At 54.2% G+C, this 19,107-nt stretch overlaps 9 protein-coding genes across 9 annotated transcripts; 4 read left to right on the forward strand and 5 right to left on the reverse strand.

The window, feature by feature from the left end:
* Positions 1 to 53: 53 nt before the first annotated feature.
* BO80DRAFT_469224 (FAD/NAD(P)-binding domain-containing protein) lies at positions 54 to 483 on the reverse strand (the record flags this gene model as incomplete). The annotated part of the gene is made up of 2 exons (XM_025722994.1): positions 438 to 483; positions 54 to 377 (listed from the first exon to the last, which is right to left on the reverse strand). Coding segments are annotated over exons 1-2 (357 nt in total), but the record flags the coding sequence as incomplete, so codon positions are not given.
* Positions 484 to 1,167: 684 nt separating this feature from the next.
* Positions 1,168 to 2,538, forward strand: BO80DRAFT_418488 (uncharacterized protein; the record flags this gene model as incomplete). The annotated part of the gene is made up of 5 exons (XM_025718264.1): positions 1,168 to 1,308; positions 1,352 to 1,578; positions 1,629 to 1,863; positions 1,921 to 2,034; positions 2,110 to 2,538. 5 exons carry the CDS (start codon positions 1,168 to 1,170, stop codon positions 2,536 to 2,538), a joined length of 1,146 nt encoding a protein of 381 aa, XP_025569932.1.
* A 28-nt stretch (positions 2,539 to 2,566) lies between these two features.
* On the reverse strand, positions 2,567 to 4,671 carry BO80DRAFT_429713 (putative MFS lactose permease). Its single transcript, XM_025720535.1, has 6 exons — positions 4,545 to 4,671; positions 4,283 to 4,496; positions 3,870 to 4,219; positions 3,569 to 3,791; positions 3,077 to 3,504; positions 2,567 to 3,011 (listed from the first exon to the last, which is right to left on the reverse strand). Exons 1-6 carry the CDS (start codon positions 4,665 to 4,667, stop codon positions 2,739 to 2,741), a joined length of 1,611 nt encoding a protein of 536 aa, XP_025569933.1. The 5' UTR covers positions 4,668 to 4,671; the 3' UTR covers positions 2,567 to 2,738.
* A 732-nt stretch (positions 4,672 to 5,403) lies between these two features.
* BO80DRAFT_393505 (uncharacterized protein) lies at positions 5,404 to 6,085 on the reverse strand (the record flags this gene model as incomplete). The annotated part of the gene is made up of 2 exons (XM_025717254.1): positions 5,924 to 6,085; positions 5,404 to 5,871 (listed from the first exon to the last, which is right to left on the reverse strand). A coding segment is annotated over exon 2 (411 nt), but the record flags the coding sequence as incomplete, so codon positions are not given.
* Positions 6,086 to 6,441: 356 nt separating this feature from the next.
* On the reverse strand, positions 6,442 to 8,570 carry BO80DRAFT_418496 (cholinesterase; the record flags this gene model as incomplete). Its single annotated transcript, XM_025718265.1, has 3 exons — positions 6,442 to 8,002; positions 8,047 to 8,419; positions 8,468 to 8,570. 3 exons carry the CDS (start codon positions 8,568 to 8,570, stop codon positions 6,442 to 6,444), a joined length of 2,037 nt encoding a protein of 678 aa, XP_025569935.1.
* Positions 8,571 to 9,876: 1,306 nt separating this feature from the next.
* Positions 9,877 to 10,600, reverse strand: BO80DRAFT_486688 (Phenylacrylic acid decarboxylase; the record flags this gene model as incomplete). The annotated part of the gene is made up of 1 exon (XM_025723530.1): positions 9,877 to 10,600. A coding segment is annotated over exon 1 (634 nt), but the record flags the coding sequence as incomplete, so codon positions are not given.
* Positions 10,601 to 11,247: 647 nt separating this feature from the next.
* Positions 11,248 to 12,227, forward strand: BO80DRAFT_429715 (uncharacterized protein). Its single transcript, XM_025720536.1, has one exon. It carries the CDS (start codon positions 11,257 to 11,259, stop codon positions 12,112 to 12,114), a length of 858 nt encoding a protein of 285 aa, XP_025569937.1. The 5' UTR covers positions 11,248 to 11,256; the 3' UTR covers positions 12,115 to 12,227.
* Positions 12,228 to 12,410: 183 nt separating this feature from the next.
* On the forward strand, positions 12,411 to 13,609 carry BO80DRAFT_450023 (purine and uridine phosphorylase; the record flags this gene model as incomplete). The annotated part of the gene is made up of 3 exons (XM_025721783.1): positions 12,411 to 12,731; positions 12,790 to 13,368; positions 13,424 to 13,609. The coding sequence occupies 3 exons, from the start codon at positions 12,411 to 12,413 to the stop codon at positions 13,607 to 13,609; spliced, it is 1,086 nt and encodes a 361-aa protein (XP_025569938.1).
* A 585-nt stretch (positions 13,610 to 14,194) lies between these two features.
* On the forward strand, positions 14,195 to 15,878 carry BO80DRAFT_368238 (general substrate transporter; the record flags this gene model as incomplete). Its single annotated transcript, XM_025716332.1, has 2 exons — positions 14,195 to 14,530; positions 14,592 to 15,878. The coding sequence occupies 2 exons, from the start codon at positions 14,195 to 14,197 to the stop codon at positions 15,876 to 15,878; spliced, it is 1,623 nt and encodes a 540-aa protein (XP_025569939.1).
* Positions 15,879 to 19,107: the final 3,229 nt, after the last annotated feature.

A 19,107-nucleotide genomic window follows, 5' to 3' on the forward strand; every position in this document is an offset into this window, starting at 1 on the left:
GGAGGAGGAGGAGGAGGAGGAGGAGGAGGTAGTAGTGGTGGTGAGGATCCAACTCCCATCGGCTTGATGATCCGCGACTTCCACCGTGGTATTCAAGCGAATGAACTCGGCGAGGTGAAAGTGTTCCACGAAGCGTTGGAAGTAGGTGTGGATGACTCCGCCCGGGATGTGCTCCCCCGGTTGGACCCCGTAGGTGGCGGGGTCCATTGGGAAATCGGAGAATTCATAGGTGCCCAGCAGATTGTTGGATTTGAGGCCCTCGTAGAGACGATGCGTGGCCCAGACGCCCCCGATGGAGGCGCTGTTGTCGAGGCACAGGATGCGGGCATTGGGGTGGACTTGGTGGTAGGTTTTGAGGGCGGCGAGGCCGTGCCAGCCTGTTCGCATTAGCATGCTGAATGGGGGGTAATTGGTCATAGAACTGTTGGGAATGATACCTGCTCCGACAATAATCACATCAACCGACTCCATCGCGAGATTCAGTGCAATGCAAAGTGTGTAGCAGCGCAGCGAGAAGATAAATACCACCGCGCTGAGCAAACCGTTACACCCCGACCAACCCCTTACGTGGCCCCAGCGCGATAAATAGGCTAATAGTCTTCCCCTCTTCGGAAATTAATTGCAACATTTCCGGTGCTCCGCAACCCAGCCATCTATCTAGTCAAGGAACTAACCTGGCTGGTCCCTAGTTCAGTGTCTGGTTGCTCCCGCTTAGGGTTCAACTCCACCAGTGGATCCCTGGCCCGCGACCCAAACTTTCGCCAAGGTTCTTGACAGGTCCAGGGCCATTGTTGGTTCGGCTCGGAGCTTTTTAGGAATCGATATATCGATTTCCATGTGAGACAGAGTTCTTCCGAGTCCGATTTGTCATGATTCCCATAGTTACTCCGTAGATCGATTCATTTTTGAGTCGGTAGGCTGCTAGTAATTAATCGTGAGGGTTGCTGCAAGTGGCCGACGATCGCTGCCCCGTCCACTAATAGGATGGGACCTTCCCGGTACCGAAATTACGGCGATGGTCGCTCGCTTGCCTGCATCGTACTTCTGCAGGAGAGAAGACACGGGCCAGCGCTGTTGCTGGATGATTATTTAATAGTCGCTGCTACCTTTTGACGTATGTAGATCGTCAAATTTCCCTCTTTTCTTGTGTGGTGGATTCAGTGTGGTATGGCTGACGACTTCGTAATCGAGGCATTCACCCTCCTCGCCATCGCCATCACGGCGATCATCTTCCGCGTCGTCGCACGATGGGTCACGGCGGGGCCGAAGAATCTCATGCTGGATGATTATCTGATGCCCGTGGCGGGGGTACGTTTATCCCTTTGATGATGGTATGGTTGCTGATGAACAGGTGGTGTATGGTCTCGAGACCGGGGCGGCGTACTGCGTCAGTGCGTGGTGGATGGGACTGGCCAATAATTCCATGACGGCGGCGGAGCGCGCAGCGCTGTCGCCATCGTCGCATGAATACCATCTTCGGGTGGGAGGGTCGAAAACACAGGTGCTGGGGTGGTCGTTGTATACGACGTTGTTGTGGTTGTTGAAGACTTGTATGGCGGTGTTTTATTCCCGATTAACGTACCTCCCATCCCATCCTTCACTTCGGTACAGGAGTACTAATGGAATAGGGCCGGTTTGATCAACATGCACCTCCGCATCCGCATTGCGTACCTCGTCATCGGAGTCACCTACATCGCTGTCATTCTCAGCATCCTCCTCGGCTGTCACCCCCTGCACAAGAACTGGCAGATTAACCCCGACCCCGGGAATTACTGCCAACCGGCCGTCTCGCATATCGATGTTTATGTGACGGTCACGTTGAATGTTGCGACGGATTTATATCTCATTTCGATTCCGTTTCCTGTATACCCCCCTCCCCCCCTACACCTCATTTCATATTCAGATGTTGAACTAGGATAGATCCTCTTCAAAGCGCGTCTCCCTTGGCGTGAGAAACTCGAACTCATCGTTCTTTTCTCCGGGGGGTTCTTTGTCATGGCGGCGGGGATACTTCGCTGCGTGTTGATCGTTACGGTACCTCCCATACCCTATACCCTACCACCACCCCACCCACCCACACCAAATACACTAACAGGGGGACATGCAAAGGCCGGAGCCAACGGCGCCGCCCAAGCCGGCCGGTGGGCATGCCGCGAAACCTTCGTGGCCATGATCATCGGCAACATCCCGATGATCTACCCACTGTGTCGTCGTCTCGCCCGTCGCGCGGGCCTCTACATCTCCACGAAAGGCGGCGCCAGCTCGCAAAGTTACCCGTTATCTGAAGGCACGGGAGATCTACACTCCAGCGAGAATAGTAAGAATCGACGCCGCAAGTTCCGTCATCCGTTGTCGTTGCCGGATACGCAGTGGGGGACGGTGAGTGATGAGGTGGGGATGTTGGCGACGGTGAGGGAGTGGGAGGGGGTTGGTGTAGGGGATGGGGGGAGTGTGAGTGTGGATGGGAGGAGTGGACGGAGTGTAGGGGATGCAGGAGGGGGGATTAAGGTGGTGAGGGAGACGATTGTTAGTCGGTGAGATACTTTATTTATTCTCTGGTTAGGGTTTCTTTGTTGAGGTACGCTGTTTTGGGATATGGATGATGGATGGGATAGATATGCTTGACGGATACCATACCATCCCTAACTCAATCATGATACCTCCATCACTGCCTACACCAATAACCCCCTTCTCCCCCCCTCTGCACCACACACACCCCCAACTACCAGAGAAACAGGTTACTCCTCAACTCGGCTCACCTCCTTCCCCTCCCCATCCTCCTCCACCACAATCCTCTCCCTCTTCAACGACGCCTTGACCGGATTCTTCTCCTGAAAGATGACCGTCAACTCCTCCAACGTACGCTTACTCGTCTCCACAAACAAAAAGTAAATCACAACCACCTCCATGGTATCCCAGAAAATAAACAAAAAGTAATATTTCCATCCCGCACCGGTGAACGCAATGCCCGTGACGAAGGTATTGTAGAATGAGGCGATGTTGACGAAGAACTACCATCCCCATCAATACCAGATTAGTATAGATTCACCCAGGGTATAGGGAGGAATGAACGTACATTATTCATCCCCATCCCCTTCGCCCGACTCTCATACCGCAAACACTCGACCGGATACATCGCCTGATTGGGCGTCCAGCCAGCCGAATACACAAACCCGAAGATGAAAATCATGGCGATTTGCGCGCGCGCCGTGACGGAGCTTTTGGCGATGGGGGTACCGTCTGGGCCGTCGACGACGTTGGTTGCATTCAGGGCGGTGACGATCACGAAGAGGATGACTACGATGGTGGTACTGGTGAGGAGTTGGGTGCGACGACCGATGCGGTCGGTGATGAGGGCGCCGAAGATGGCCCCGAGAAGCGAGACGACGTTTTGGAGTCCTTGGAGCAGGAGTTGGGTGTTGTTGCTGGTGACCCCGGCGCCGCGCAGCATCTGTGGGTAGTAGTAGCTGACTGGGCCGTTGCCGGACCATTGGCCGAAGATTGCTACCATCATTAGCATTTGGATGAATGAAGAGGGAAATGGAGGAGGCAGGGGGGGAGAGGGTACCCATGATAATTACCAACATGGACCGATACCGTACTTCCCGGGTATTAAACAACTCGCGATAATCCCACCAGCGCTTATCGGATCCAGTCTGGGAAATATCCTCGATCATCTGATGGTATTCCAGTTGCACGATGGGCGAGTTCCGATCGCCTTCGCCGTGGTAGTCCGCTAGGACTTTCAAGGCGGCGTCGTGTTTGTCGCGCGAGATGAGCCAGCGGGGACTCTACATACCAGTATTGTTAGCCTTGCCCTAATCATCATGCCCATCATGAACAATTAGGAAAGGGATAGGGAGGGTTACCTCCGGAATAAACGGACAAAACACCAAGACCAACCCCGAAAACACCATCTGGAGCCAGATGGGAATCCGCCAACTCATCGTCCCCTCGAGTTGGCTGGTGCGCCACGGGATGAATGTTCCCGGGATACCACCACCGAACCATAGCACATTGTAGAGACCCGTCATGGCGCCCCGGTAGGCGGGATGGGCGATTTCCGAGACGTAGGCTGGTCCGGCGGTGGCGGAGATGGCGACGCCGAATCCCAGGATGAAGCGACCGCCCATGAACCCGCCGAGGTTGTGGCAGGTCGCTTGGATGATGGTGCCGACGATGATGAAGATGGCGCCGAGGGCCATGCCGACTCTTCTTCCTGTAAACCCGGTAAGTGGCTGGGGAATATTGGGCAGGGGATGGGAAGAGGGTATGGGGGCACCTTTGAAATCAGTGAATGGACCGGCGCAGAACGAGCCGACGATGTTGCCGATGGTGTAGATGGCATACACGATACCCGTAGACGGCGTACCGTTATTCGGGTCGAAGCCAAAGTAATCACGGTACTGGGCATAGCTGTTAATCGATCCCATCAGGGATCCATCGTAGCCGTTGATGCAGGAGTTGAGAATGGCCACGGCGATGCAGCAGTACAGCTGAATCCATCGTTAGATGAATTAACGACACAGAAAAGAAGGAATCACCTTGAACATGCTCTTGGTCCATAGCGATGGCTTCTCAAAGGTGGTCACTGCCAACGCCGTATTGGCCACCCCCTTGACGGGCACATCGGTCTCGACGTGAACACTAGCGTCTGGTTTCTCCATGGTGAGTTTGGTTGATGAGATGGATCAGAGGGACTTACGAGGATTATATACACCGTGGCCGCTGGCAAGGGGATGGATGCAACGGTAATATGGCGGGAGAATCTGATAGGATGGCTGATGCAGCAAGGGTGTTGCCCCGTATCCAAACGGGAATAGAGAATCCGGGGTATGTCTACTAGTGAGTGGTTCACTGGTGTGTGGGCTGACCGGACCCTAACCAAGCTCAGCTCAGCTAGCAGCTTACTCCGGAGTACGGCCCGACGTGCCGTGCTCAGTAGGATCCGGGGTAATAAAGATGAACCTAAGCGATGTCCATGCATCGCAGATGACCCATCCAGCGTCCACCACTGCGAGAGCTCAATGCTATAATTCGCGAGGTATATCCCCACTGCCACATGGACCCTCGCCAGGTGCTCCTAGCCTTCTCGGGTGGGCGCACCGTGCTCGGGCATCCACTGCCCAACCCAGAACCAGAGCCTATGAGGGTCTGGCTACTGCAGGGTCGAGCCTAGGCACATTGTCTCCACGTGCTCCACATGATATTACACTACCATAACATACACACATACACAGACAGATACACACACTCACACCCCAGCAATTAATCCCTCCCTCTCCTCCGCACTAACATACAAACTCAACGTATAATACCTCCCCTCAATAATCTCCGACTCACCCCTCCCCTCCAACCCACCCCCCAGAACCACCCTCGCACCCCCCCGAAACGGTCTCGCCACCCACACCCCCTTTCCCTCCCGATCCGCCCCCGTCCACGCCGTCTCCGTACACGACATACTACTCCCATACAGCAAGGGATTAAACCCATTACACACCGCCTCGGGGATATGCAGCACGTGGTCGAGCGTGATGGTGTGCGTATCGAAGGGGTTGTCGAGACTCCGCACCACGGGGATCTGCACGGTGCCGATGCCGGCCACCTGGAGCTCTTCGGTCGGGTTGAAGATGTTGTTTTTGAGACGCAGGGTGACCGGCCGGTAGGTTGTGAAGTGGGCGCGGTCGCGCGCGTAGTGCACGTTGCCTTGTACGATCATCCAGTCGTGGCAGAGGCGTTGGGAGGAGGGGAGGGAAGGGGCGCAGGTGCGTTTCCGGGCGGGGGAGGTAGGCGGGCTGAGAGGGCGGGTGGTCATGATGCTGCAGGGTAAGTTGGTGATGGGGTGGTGGGTTCTGTGGTCTGTGTGGTGAGCTGAGGGGTTAGTGGATGTGATGGCGTGATGGGGGTAGCAGGGGTGTCTCACTGGTTAATTGGTCGGTAGGGACTGAAGTCAATTGAGTAGAGGTGGGTTTGGAAGAATCAAGAATGAGATGAGGATATTCAAAATGAGTCGAGAACCAGACTTGACGCGCCGGATGGGGATGTCTGGCAGTATGTCTGGGCGGTGGGACTGTCACCGCCTACGCTAGCTAAGCTGGTTGAGATCGGGGATCTCTACTTCGGTTAGTGCATAGTACACAGATAGTATAAGCGACGCAAGTTTCTCCGCGGAAATACTCCGTATCACGGCTATAATTAGCTGCCACCGATCGATCGACCGATCATCGGTTGGTTAGAGGCAGCGACTGTGCACACTGGAATGATTGTTTTTCTCAGTGAATTCAGAATTTGCCAGTTGAGATCACAAGTGCTGCTATTACCGGAGCTGCTGGAAACATTACTCGACGTAGGCGTAGTCTGTGAATTCACACTGGTGAACCAATTCATCCACCAATAATCTTCCGGACTGTACCATAGTCCAACCTCATGGACCGAATATTTTTAGCTAAGCAGTGGCTGCTGCATCACATAATAGCTCAGCGATAGATTCAGCGCTGTACACTGTTCCACCTCATCAAACGGCGCCTGATACGGCGGCCACTGGAACCGTCTCAAGCTATAATCCCCCTCTTTCAACGGACGCCATGCACCACTCTCTTGCACCACCCGACTGGTATTTGCATATCCCCGCGCCTGCAGCAACGCCAGATCCGGCGTCGGACTCCCCGTGCGAATAAAACTGGCCCACGAGTCTAGCACATACTGCTCAAACGGCAGCTCGTACTCATCCCGGAAGGGCTGATTCAGCCGGCGCAGATTTCCAAACATGTAATATAGATCCCCTGAGTGGCATTTATAGTACTCCAGCGATGGATCGCCGTGTGGATACGCCGTCGTCGCAGGGGCATAGCATACATGTCCATTAGGATCCTGTGATGCGAGTTCGTACGATCGGTTGAACTCGTAAAAGTACACCTCGGGGAAGATGTGGTTCGTGACACCGGCATACCCGGTCGCTTCATCGATGCATCGGAACATGCTGTCGGTTCCGATGCGGGCGGATGTGTTGAAGATGTCTAGTGTAGCATTGGGTCCAGCGGCATTAGGGAAGAGACCGGTTGTCAGGACGGATGCGGGGAGGTCATTTTCCGTCAAGAAGGTGCTGATGTTTTCGCCGGCACTGGGATAGTCGATGAACGCGGCGCCATCGTCTCGCATGATACCCATCATGACAGGCACATGAGGGGTGTCTGTGGAGGGACTGAGGTCCAGCTCAGGACTGGTCAGATACGTTCCGTCCACGACCAGGTACCGTGCTGTTGTATCGAGGGCTGTAATGGCGCTGGCCGTGTAGTTTCTGAGACAGTCGACCGGAGATTCTGCGACCGTGCAATTGGTCTCCTCCAGGATGGGCTCGCCCGCCACTTGCATTTCCTCGTCGATGGTATAGTATTGGGAGTAGGTCGTGCCATAGGCAAGGCCACCCAGGTTGCTTTGCATGATGGCTCGGGCAAACTTGCCCTTGGCCTTGGGAGAGGCAAGCAAGGCCCGTACGGAGGCTGCTCCGGCGGATTGGCCGAAGATGGTGATGCGGTCGGGGTCGCCTCCAAAGGCTTCGATATTCTGACGCACCCAATCGAGAGCTGCAACCTGGTCGGCCAGACCAAAGTTCCCGTTGGTTTTGCCATCGTTCAAAGCGAGAAAGCCCAGGGTACCGAGACGATAGCTGATTCCTACCACCACGACGTCACCTCGGGAGGCCAGGTTGCCGCCATCATAGTAGGCGTCGTTAGGGCTTCCCCCGGTAAAGGCGCCCCCGTGGATCCAGAATGCCACTGGCTTCAACTTTTTCTTCTCGGGATGGGTTGGTAAATACGGCGTCCAGATATTCAGGATGAGACAATTTTCCTCGTTCCCACGTGCGTCACGATGGCAGTTCGAGCCATATTCCAAGACCGATAGATTTCCACCTGTTCCGGTATATGGCACCGGATACGTCCATCGTTGCTGTTCGGTAGCAAAGCGAACCCCGATGAAGCGAAACGTGACGTGGTCTCGGAAGCTGTCTTGTGAGCGACGTCTTGAGACTCGGAAGAGGGTTCTCACCCTGTCAGGGACTCATTATTGGCATGGACGGTGACTTGGTATGGGCTGCTCGTGTTCTGATAGTCTTCTGTTGAGTAAGGGGCGGTCTGTGTGCAGAGGACGGGAAATCGACTGTTGCCGTCTGCCGTCGCAATGGTTCCCTCCAGATCAATCGTTCGGGAATTGTTGTTAGTCGGGGATATCCAGAACCGCTGCTGACTCCCGTAGTCCCCTCGGTACAAGAGATATTCCAGATCGGCTGTGATGTCAGCTGGGGTGGATGGCGGGCTCCCCCAGAGTGACTCCCCGAGTGTTTCACAGGCCTGACTTCCTTCCGTCCAGGTCTTGTCATCCAAAAGGATCACCCCGGAGTTTGCCAACGAACTTTCAGCCTCTAGTCACTGTCAGCACCATTCGCAAAGATATCAAGTCATCGCAATACCTAACAAATCATTATGCAGCAGAATCTCCACGTCCGACTCCAAAGACGCAGGCCCCACGGCCAGACCCGAGGCCGCAAAAAGCAGACACAGTAAAGGACGCATTTTGACCGCCCTCTGTTCGGCAACATGCATCTTCCCCGTCCATTTTATGTGGCACGCGGTGGATAACGTCGCATTGGCTGCACGGTGACAGTGCCTTGTTGAGGGTGGGATCTATTGGTGGATTGGATTTTCGCGTGGTTGACAAACCCCGCACGGGGTTTTTCATGGATTCGGTCGAACAACAGCCCGAACGAGCTTACTGTCTTCTTCCGACTTGTTATTCGACATGAAGGAGAGATATGGGATAAGAGGTAGGACTAGATCACCTGACATGAAGATACTGCCGATGCTGCAACCACATCAACATCCTGCCCAGTCAATGTCCTGCGACACCACGGATGCGTTGTCGCAGTTAGGTGAACCACCACATCAATGCTAAATTTCGGGTTAAGAGTCCAACTGCGACGACACCGAGAAGCGCGACGCAGTCCATCGAGCGCCATCGCCGCGCACACGCATGGTCGGACACTGCCATAGCTGAGAATCTCTCTCATTGAAGCTGTTGAACGGTGTTGATATGCTGACCATGAATTGAAATCACAGAGAACCCGATACGGGATCTATTGTGCAATAATTTGCAAGCATAGAGTGGGGGGCGGAGATTATGCCTTTGCATCAGTGTTGTTCCACCGAGGGAAGGACAAGCAGGAATCGAGAGACGAGATGAAGTCGTTTGCATCATGACCAGACTCAGAGATTCGAAGTGCTGTTTCCATTGCTGGTAGTGAACTATCTGCATTGACAAGCGATGTGTGCTTACAGAGCACACGCGCTCTGAGTTCCGTGTCTTGCAAATGGCTCGGTAACCAGGTCACACCTCAAGGGCATTTCCATTCGCCATCTGCGACACATTATAATAGCCTGTCCAGTCATGCCACTCACTGCGGAATCCATTTCCCTCTTGCAAGTTTCTCGCCTTTAAATAACATAAATTCACTGCCACGTGTTGAATGCTACGTCCTAAGTGTCGTGCTCCAGGATGAAACCCCTTATATCCCAAGTGACCCTACATCATCGGAGAACACCTTTGATTCAAGCTCGTTGCATGGCAAGTACAATATTATCTAGCATCACTCGCAAGTGAAAGAGGTCATCTTTCACATGAGACAGGGGAAAGCCCAGTATCTCTACCTTCTTCCATGTCCAACATCTTTATTCTCCCATCCACACCCACCTCTCAGACACAAAAGACGATGACTTGTGATACCTTTCCATATACTCACCTCACCACACAAGCCACTAAGAGACATGAACCACATCTACTGCCTAAACCCCCTCCCTCTCCCTCCCCCATCTCCTCCCCCTCCACCACAACCCCCAACCTCGCCAGGTGTAACATATTCTCCAAATGCAAGGCACTCAACGGCGTCTCCCGCACCATAAGCACCAAACTTCCTCCCCTCTTTAATACACACGTCCCCGGCCCGGGCGATCAAATCCTCCCCATACCCCATGCGGATCGCAGCGAGGGTCTTCATCATGCAGGGCGCGATGATCATTCCGTCGTGCGGGAAACTGCCGCTGCTGGGGGGGGGGGGGGGGGGGGGGGGGGGCGCGGAGAGGTCCCGTGGACTGTGCGTGTGGGTGGCGAGGGTGGTCAGGTCGGTGGGGGTGTAGGGTGTTTCGTAGGTGAGGGTGCTGAGGGCCCATTTGGAGAGGATGAGGTGCGTGGTGATATTTAGGTTGTGCAGGGTTTGGAGCGTGCGGATGCCGTAGATGGAGCCCGTCGCGCCGGTGAGGGCCAGGATGAGGCGGTTGTGCCGGAGGTTGGGTTGGTGGGGGGTGTTGGTGGGGGGGTGGTTGTGTAGAGGCGGGGATGGAGGGGTTGTACTCGGAGGAGTTGAAGGGGAGAGTGTTGGCGAGGTGGGAGGAGTTGTTTGGGAAGAAGTGAAATGATGCCACTGGAGGGGTAAGACTGGATGAATCTGGGTTATTCCCATGAGTATTCCATTTCCAGTAATGACTTGGTGACGTCTTCTGCGTCTTGGTTGTCAGCATGGGCGATTCGGAAGGGTACCGCTCTCCAGGCCCCGTATGATGTGGTAGGAGCTATGCGGGGAAATAAAGTACACGGTGGATCGACCATGGGGTTTACCGCCAAGCGGGTCTGTCTCAGCCACACCATTCGACGCTGACTTGACTAAATAGACATGGTTGGGCTGAGAAGATTCGGACTGGCCAACTCTGGTATTTACAAGGCAGCAAAAACACTGATTTGCGAGTGATAGTGCTATTCGGTGACAATTGCTCAATCATAAACATTAGCTCATTTTTTAGGTGAGATAATTGGTTGGCTCCGTCGCTTGACCCCCGCTTAAGTGGATGCTAGTACTATACCAGTAGTGCTATGTACTTTTGGTCCCCTCTGTAGAGCTGCAGAATCGCCACTCCGCGTGCCTGTTTCTGTATGACAAGAAGAATAATGCAGGAAAGGATGGAAAATGGCATTTCAATGTAGCGTAAGGCGGGCAGCCGATAGGTACGCGTCGGACTTCCCCATGCGGCGATCCGGCGACTTCCAGCGAGTCACCTACATCCATAGTAATACCTAGGTAATAAGCATCCTATCCCAGGTTAGTGCTTACCCACCGTCCATGGCCCTCGGGGAGATCTGACGATGTTCGGGGACTATTTATCCCCGCCTCCGCCCAGGGGTTCCGCCCCTCTGGCTCCACAGCTTTGCACCATGGTCGATCCATTCATCCCGCACTTTCGCTCCATCGGCCAGAATATCCATCTCCATGAACCGACATCCACTCCATCTGATACCCACCCCGCCTTGATCATCCTCTGCACCTGGTTTGGCGGCGCCACCCCCCGCCGCATCGCCAAATACACCACCGCCTATCGCGAGCACTATCCCGGTGCTGCGATTGTGCTCCTGAACACATGCTTTCGGGATTATCTGGCCCGGTCGTTTCAGACCATTGATCCGAATCTCACGCCTGCTAGAGAATTGATCACCCGGGTGTTACACGCCAACCGCGATGCCTCTGTGCTGTTGCACATCTTCTCCAACGGGGGGTGTAACACCGTCACTCAGCTGGCGCGATCCATGACGACGGCCACCGGGGTGGATTTCAGATCCGCCATCAAGTTGATGGTTTTTGACTGTTGTCCGGGTGATGCCTCATTCCAGCGATTTTACGGCGCTGCCGCTGTGGCGCTCCCGGCCACCCAGCCTGGGCGGGCCATTGGAACCATAATCCTCTACCCGACGCTACGGGTGGCTCATGCCGTGCAAAGCGTTGGCTTGATGCGGTCGATTGACGATTATCAAGCGGATCTCAATGATCCGAGTCTGTTTGGCACGGAGGCGCGAAGGTTATACCTCTACTCGCTGACGGATGGGATGATTCCGTGGGAGGATGTGGTGGGGCATATGGACGAGGCACGAGAAAAGGGATATTCGGTCCTGGGCGTCAGCTTCGAGGACAGTCGGCATTGTGGACTGGTGATGGGAAACGAGATGCGGTATTGGAACGCGATTCAGCGGGCTTGGGACGGTCGAGAGGTGGATGTGAGTGGGCGGAGTAAACTGTGATCATCGAGGATCTTTTCTCGTAACATAGATCGAAGATCTGTAGAACATTTGTAGGGATTTATATCACGCTTAGTAGTAAACGCTATCAACTGGCAAATAGGAAAGAAGAGGACCTGAATGCAGCTGCCTATGTAGAGCCCGGCAAATCATCCTTACGATGTGAGGCGCCATGCCACCTCAGCCGAGCTGGGCGCTTACCACTTTCCCATCCCCGCTTCACCACTTCCTATTCCCCGTCTCCAGAACCCAACAGATTCCAGAAAGCACGATGAGATCCTTTCAAAGAATCCGGAGAGATGCCTTCAACCCGCAAATCCTACACCATCGCATGGATCAGCCCCCTCGAGGTCGAATTCACCGCGGCCTACCTGATGCTCGACGAGGACCATCCGCCCCTCGCACAGCCCCTCGGCGACCCGAACCACCACACCCTCGGCCGGATTGCGACCCACAACATCGTCATCATCAATCTGCCCATCACGGGGAATACCTCAACCGCTGCCGCTGTCGCGCATCTGCGTCGGACCTTTCCGAACGTTCGCGTCGGACTATTGGTCGGGATTGGTGGGGGAGTTCCGACGACCACGGACCAGGGGCGGATTCGTCTGGGGGATGTGGTGGGTGGGGAAGCCTGATATGGGTACACCGGGTGTGGTGGAATATGCGAACAGTCAGTTCGGTTCTGCAGATTGTGGACAGTTATCGATGCCACCAGCGGAATTGCTAGAGGCGATGCAGATGGTGGAGATGAAGCGGGCGCGACTGCGGATAGATCCTGTCAAGTCGCATTTGAGGCGAATAGACACCACCATTCGAGGATTGAGGAGATATGCCGCTCCAGGTCATAGCCAGGATATTCTCTATCCGGCGGAATACCATCACCAAGCACCAGGGTTGTCATGTTCAGAGGCAGGCTGTGACCCGCGCAAGCGCGCGGATGATCCTGCTGTATTGGCAGACGAGGATGGCCGGGAGGATCCCCCCATCACAGTACACCCAGGAATCATTGGGTCAGGGCCCAGCTTAATCAAGGACGGCGTGGTCAGGGATCGTCTCGCGCGACGGCACGGGGTCGTCTGCTTCGAAACAGAGGCGGCCGGGGCTCTGCACGGGTTCCCGTGTTTGGTCATCCGGGGCATCTCGGATTATTGCGACTCCCACAAGAATAACGTGTGGCATGGCTACGCAGCAGCCGTCGCGGCTGCATATGGGCGAGAATTACTTTGCAATGTCCCCGGAAGGGGTCGGAGGCGGGTGAGTGGACTTGCTCATGGTAAACTTTCAGAGGCGATTCTAATTTTGATCGAAGGGTAATGCAAAGAGTCGGGCAAAGACCGATATCAAGCACGGGGTGCCCTGCTACGTCCGTCGATTGGTCGTCATCCCTGGGGACACGGCAGTATCCGTCTTCGACAATTGCCTCCCCGGCAATGGGTCTTGGGGTCTAGGTCTCCGAGCTGCAAGGCGACATCTGCTTCCGGCCCGAAGAATGTAACCGCCGCGAAGAGTGACGGGCTAGACCGGGCGTGGCTAACCTCCTCGCGGATGAACCCCAAACAGGAAATGGCGAGGTTATTCTTCTGTTAGCTCAACGTGCCTGCGAGTGTCTCACCATTGCCCAGGCTCGTGATTAATGAAGTCATCAGTTGACAGTCCGGGTGAGCGGGAACAAAACCAAAAGTGGAGTGGTAAACACTCTTCCGACCTGGGTCCACCGATGAGGCACTTGGCAGAAGGTTCTGGCAGCCGTGACCAACCAGGATGCAGGCAGCTGCATCCAGTGTAACCAGCCGACCAGCCAATCAGTTTATCCACGCCCACAATCCCACCGAAGAATGGAGCGTCATCATCTGAAGTGGCTCACGACGGTCTTCCCCGGACACCCACCCCCGCATTTTCGGCTATTGACTGGCGCCATGGGTCCACGATCTGCCATGGTTACCACTCGAGGAATAGTCGAGGCTGCTATAGGTCTGACCTCATCCATTGGGAGTATTTATACTGGGGGTGTATCCTGCACATGGCTGATTTGGAAGGCAGACCCCATTGTCCTTACTGCAATTTCTTCTATTCACTCATCATGGCTTCCGAGAAAGACCTCAAGTCGAGCTTGGATCTCAAGGATTCCGATGCGAACCACATCGAAGTCGCCGATCATGCCCCAGACCTGGAGGCTCTTGCCGCCAGTGTCAACGACCTGCCCATCACCTGGTTCGTCTGGCTGGTGGCCCTGACCGCCTCCATTGCCGGCATGCTGTTCGGATACGACACCGGCATCATCTCCGGCGTGCTCGTGGTTCTTAAAACCGACCTGAATAATCGCCCCGTCACCAGCTCTGAAAAGGAAATGATCACCTCGTTGTGTTCCGGGGGTGCCTTCATCGGCGCCATCTTCGCGGGCAACACCGCAGACCGAGTAAGTCATCCTTCTGTTGCCTGGCCCGAAAAGCAAATCCCAGACTAATCCCAACCCGTAGTTCGGGCGCAAAATGGCCATCTACCTCGGCTGCATTCTGTTCGTGATTGGCTCCGTCCTCCAAGCGGCCGCCTTCACGATCGCCCAAATGAGTGTGGGACGAGTCGTCGTCGGGCTGGGCGTGGGCTCGGCGGCCATGGTAGTGCCGTTGTACATTGCGGAGATCGCCCCCGCGCGGGCGCGCGGGCGTCTCATCGGGCTCAACAACATGTCCATCACCGGAGGCCAGATCATTTCGTATGCGATCGGGGCGGCGTTTGCCGACGTCAGCCACGGCTGGCGCTACATGGTCGGATTGGGGGCCATCCCCCCCATTATCCTCGGCTGCATGATGCCGTTTTGTCCCGAGTCACCGCGCCATCTCGTCTATAACCAGCGAAACGAAGAAGCGCGCGCCGTCCTGGGCCGAATCTACGGGGCCGCTGCAACCACCGAACAAATCGACGCGCAGCTGGCCTCCATCCGGGCGGCCTGCGATCAGGCCCGCGAGATCAACGAAACGGGCAGCAAGTGGTCGAAGATTGTGAAACTGCATACCGTGCCCCGCAATCTCCGCGCGCTGATCAGTGCCTGTGGCCTGATGGTCATCTCGCAAATGAGCGGGTTCAATGCTCTCATGTATTACTCGTCGACTCTGTTTGCGCTGGTGGGGTTCGATGATTCCACCGCCGTGGGTCTCGTGGTCGCCGGCACCAACTTTATCATGACATGGGTGAACATGATGGTGGTGGACAGCTGGGGACGCCGACGACTGCTTCTCTCCACCGTCTGGGGGATGGCCGTGGGCTTTGTGGCCGTCGCGGTGTCCATCCACTTCATCCCGGTGAACATGGAGACCTTGGAACCATTGAACCCGGGGGTATCCGGGCCCGCGATTGCGGTTTTGGTGTTTGTGATCTGGTTCGTCGTCTTCTACGGCGTGTCAGTCGGTAACACCGCCTGGATGAGCACGGATTTCTTCCCGTTGGAAGTGCGCGCCATGGGCACGATGTGGATGACCTGTTCCAACTGGGGCAGCAACGTTATCGTCTCCAGCACCTTCCTCACCATGGCCAAGTCCATGACTCTGTCGGGAGCATTCGGCTTCTACGCCGCCATTTGCGGGATATCCTACGTGTGGATCTATTTCTTCTACCCGGAAGTCTCCGGATTAGTCTTGGAGGAAGTCCAAGAGGTCTTCGAACACGGGTTCGGGGTCAAGTACGCTCGCCAGCTGCGCAAGGAGCGAAAGGAGGTCATTGACGAGCGGATGAAGAGCGCAGACAAGCCCATTCCGATGGGTCATTAGATGACTTTCCTGGTTGCGCATGTAGATAGATCAACCATATGACATCATCATTCAATACCAAGAAACCTTAACGTAGTCCACCGGACTCAGCCTCTCCCCACGGGGAGGGGAGAAAACGTAACTTTATCTCCCCTGTCGGACGGACCAATCCTAGCTGAACCCGACACCTCGCAGCCCGAGTCGCTTTATACGGTCTCTCCCGGGGTCGGAATCCGGATTCCGTGGTGGATTCAGTTGCCGGAGTCTTCCCCTTCGGAATTCAGGTCGTATGATTGTGACATGGTCTTCTTTCCTGTCAATTCGACGGATAATAGTGATGATGGCAAGGGATGGCTTCCGATGAATTCCGACTAGAAATTAAGGATTGGGAGAATTCAGGAGGGGTTGAGTCCATCGGCAAATGACATCCTTGTAGGGATGTCTCGGACCTGGAGATGGGTTTCCTGGGGTACTCCTTCGGAAGGAGAAGGTTATGCACTCCGGCCTGGGATTTCCGACGACGGGGCGGGTTGGGTCTGGGGTTGACCCCTCTGTGGGGAGAATTGGAAGGGGACTTTGGAATTATGGGCACTAACTGGTGAGTTTGTCTCATCTGTTCTGGTGAGGGCACCACATGGATCCCTTCCCCCCTCCTTTTTCCTCTCTCTTTTGCAGTTATTACTCACGCAATTCTTTTGTATCTTGATGAGGTCTCCAGTCGTACCTGATTCTGTTTGCTCACAGGGAACTTGAATCGGGTTGCAGTGCATTTCTAGTCCATTACCACTATAAGCGCGAAGTATGGAGCTTTCAAACAATGCTGACGAGAATGAACCTGTTGCGCTTCAATGCTGCCGTTACTTCCGTCTTAAAATTGGTAACTTGTCCAGCACGAAGAAATACAAGCAACTCTCCGCTGAAATACGTTGCCATCTGAACGGATAACGTTATTTTAAATAGGGACAACCCCTATCTGAAATTTTAATAGCGGTGATTACCCTGCGAAAATGCGGCGCAATCCGTCAAAGTCCCTAAGGAAGGCCCCTTGGCATCCACCTCCCGTCTCCTTTGATCCCTATAAAACCCTCCACCCACCTCTCCAATCCCATCATCCATCCAGCCAGCCAACCATCCAGCCAGCAAAGCAGCAAAGCAGCCAGACTCACCCTCCAAGGCTCCGCTCCATATCCCACTTTATATAATGGCCTAACCCCATCCTTTCCGCACGGTCAAGGAAAACTTCCCGAATCTCCTCCCGGAATGACCTGCCCCAGCCTCACTCTAACACCAAACTTTGCCAGTCACGATTTCCCAACTCGTCCGAGGCATGTAATTGCCGTGAAACCAGCTATCCGATTCCCATAGTTTGGGGGAGTATGATGTCCATGATGCAGATGCATGCCTCTATTACGACAGTCACAACCAGAGCAATACCTCATATATATACCTGCAACTGAGATAAGGAAGAAGAGGGAGTATGATGTCCATGATACGGACGCCTACCTTTCATCATGATGCATACAATCAAGACCAACATCTCAAAGTTGTGCTCGCAATCAAGACATGGAAGAGAATGTACTCGGTTATGCAAGTGATCTTGATGTATGGGTTTGAACGTGGGTGGGAGTCATGTACGGAATCAACACGGCAGGGAATTGCCATGTGGGTGGGTGAGATCAGCTCAGAAGACCGACAAGATCTATTACATGGTGTTTTGTTCATTAAGCTTGATAGACTGATGCGGGCGGACTGGAGCCGAACCGACGGACTGACCATGGTGTCTCATCTGGTACCGTATATGGTGTCGATGCACGGGTACGGCTTCATTTATAGACTAACCCATCTACATGCTGCGTCATGACAGATCTCTAGGAATTCGGGCAGCAGTTGTCTTCTGAACGAGGTTGGATGACCTAGGATTCAACAGGATACAGAGAAAGATAACGGGACATTATACACATGAGGAATGGGGGAATGTTTGACAAAGTCGAGTGGTGACAGTCTTTGCATACAGTGCACTCTGAGTACAGTTGTTTCAACTCATTTCGCTGGGCCATCCCCAACGCAATCATATGATGGTTCGCTCACAACCGTATATCGGATGACTGACTTTGCTCTGCTACGCATCAGCTCATATACAACTCCAAGATTGTATCATTGACCAGCTTATAATTCCGATGCCCAATGCTCACTGCAATTCGGCGACGGCATATCAACGATCAATCATCCGTAAAATTGCTTTGATTGATGATCACCCTAAGGCTATGATTCCTGTTCATCACCAGCCCGAGCCACCATATGCCAACTTCCAAGTTGTGCCTCTCACTATACGCCTGGATCATTTCATGACTATAGCGTCAAATACCGCTCTTGAATGTCAATGTCGGAGAGAACTGCTCTATCATGATTTTCCGAGTCTGATGCTTGGCTCTGTTGTCATGGAGCTATCGGAGTGATTGACTTCAATTATGGTCGTCCAGCAGAACTTCAATTTATTCTTCGTTACCATTATCCATCATGATATTCGCAATGACTTCATGTCGTCCATCCTGCACAGAACTCGGGATAGGCTCGCCAGATATCAGGCAGCTGAGTTGGCTATTCCGAAGTTACAAGCTACCTAGCCCAACTATGCACCACGTTCACCATCTACATGTCCAACCTGGAATCATTGTCTACCCATGGGAGAACGCATGGCGCAACGACTCAGCCGCAGAATTCTACCTGTCTGCAGAACAATGCACCGGCCACATCTTAGCAGCACAGAGGCTACAGCAGCACTCTGCCCACTCATTGCAGAACAATATCAGGAAATATAACATGGCTATCCAAAATGAGAAAGACGAAGTACTGTCGCTTCCGCTATCAGCGGCAGCCTTGCCGGCACACTTGCGTCACACCCAGTGTTCCGGGTTTATATGGTTGTTCCGGGAAGAAAGAACGCTTATCGGCTACACGATGGAAGTTTCTTCCTCTGTGACGTATGCTGCAGATTTAACTTTAGGTATATTCAGGAGAACCTACTGGGTGCACCTTAGCTTCTCCCTTGCGAGGGCGGTTCTGATCGCCTAGAGACAAGCTACATTGGGTCCTTGTTTTGGCATTGAATGGATCTGGGCCTGTGCCCTTCTGACGACTGAAGCCGTTGTATAACGCGAATGAGCATTATTGGCTCAGGCTGTCAGTTACAAGCAGCAGGCGCTGCGTCGTCTGCTGCACGGAAGCGTTGAGACCGATGTTAAGCCTGCAG

The sequence above is a fragment of the Aspergillus ibericus genome, assembly GCF_003184845.1.
Source record: "Aspergillus ibericus CBS 121593 unplaced genomic scaffold BO80scaffold_70, whole genome shotgun sequence".
NCBI classification, from domain to species: domain Eukaryota; kingdom Fungi; phylum Ascomycota; class Eurotiomycetes; order Eurotiales; family Aspergillaceae; genus Aspergillus; species Aspergillus ibericus.

Bases quoted from the DNA above. Each gene is read 5' to 3' on its own strand.
- BO80DRAFT_429713 (XM_025720535.1), bottom strand. From the start codon at position 4,667: ATGGAGAAACCAGACGCTAGTGTTCACGTCGAGACCGATGTGCCCGTC. The intron at 4,220-4,282 runs GTGCCCCCATAC...CCGGGTTTACAG, and splicing joins TCCATTCACTGATTTCAAAG to GAAGAAGAGTCGGCATGGCC. The intron at 3,505-3,568 runs GTACCCTCTCCC...TAATGATGGTAG, and splicing joins CATGTTGGTAATTATCATGG to CAATCTTCGGCCAATGGTCC.
- BO80DRAFT_429715 (XM_025720536.1), top strand. From the start codon at position 11,257: ATGGTCGATCCATTCATCCCGCACTTTCGCTCCATCGGCCAGAATATC.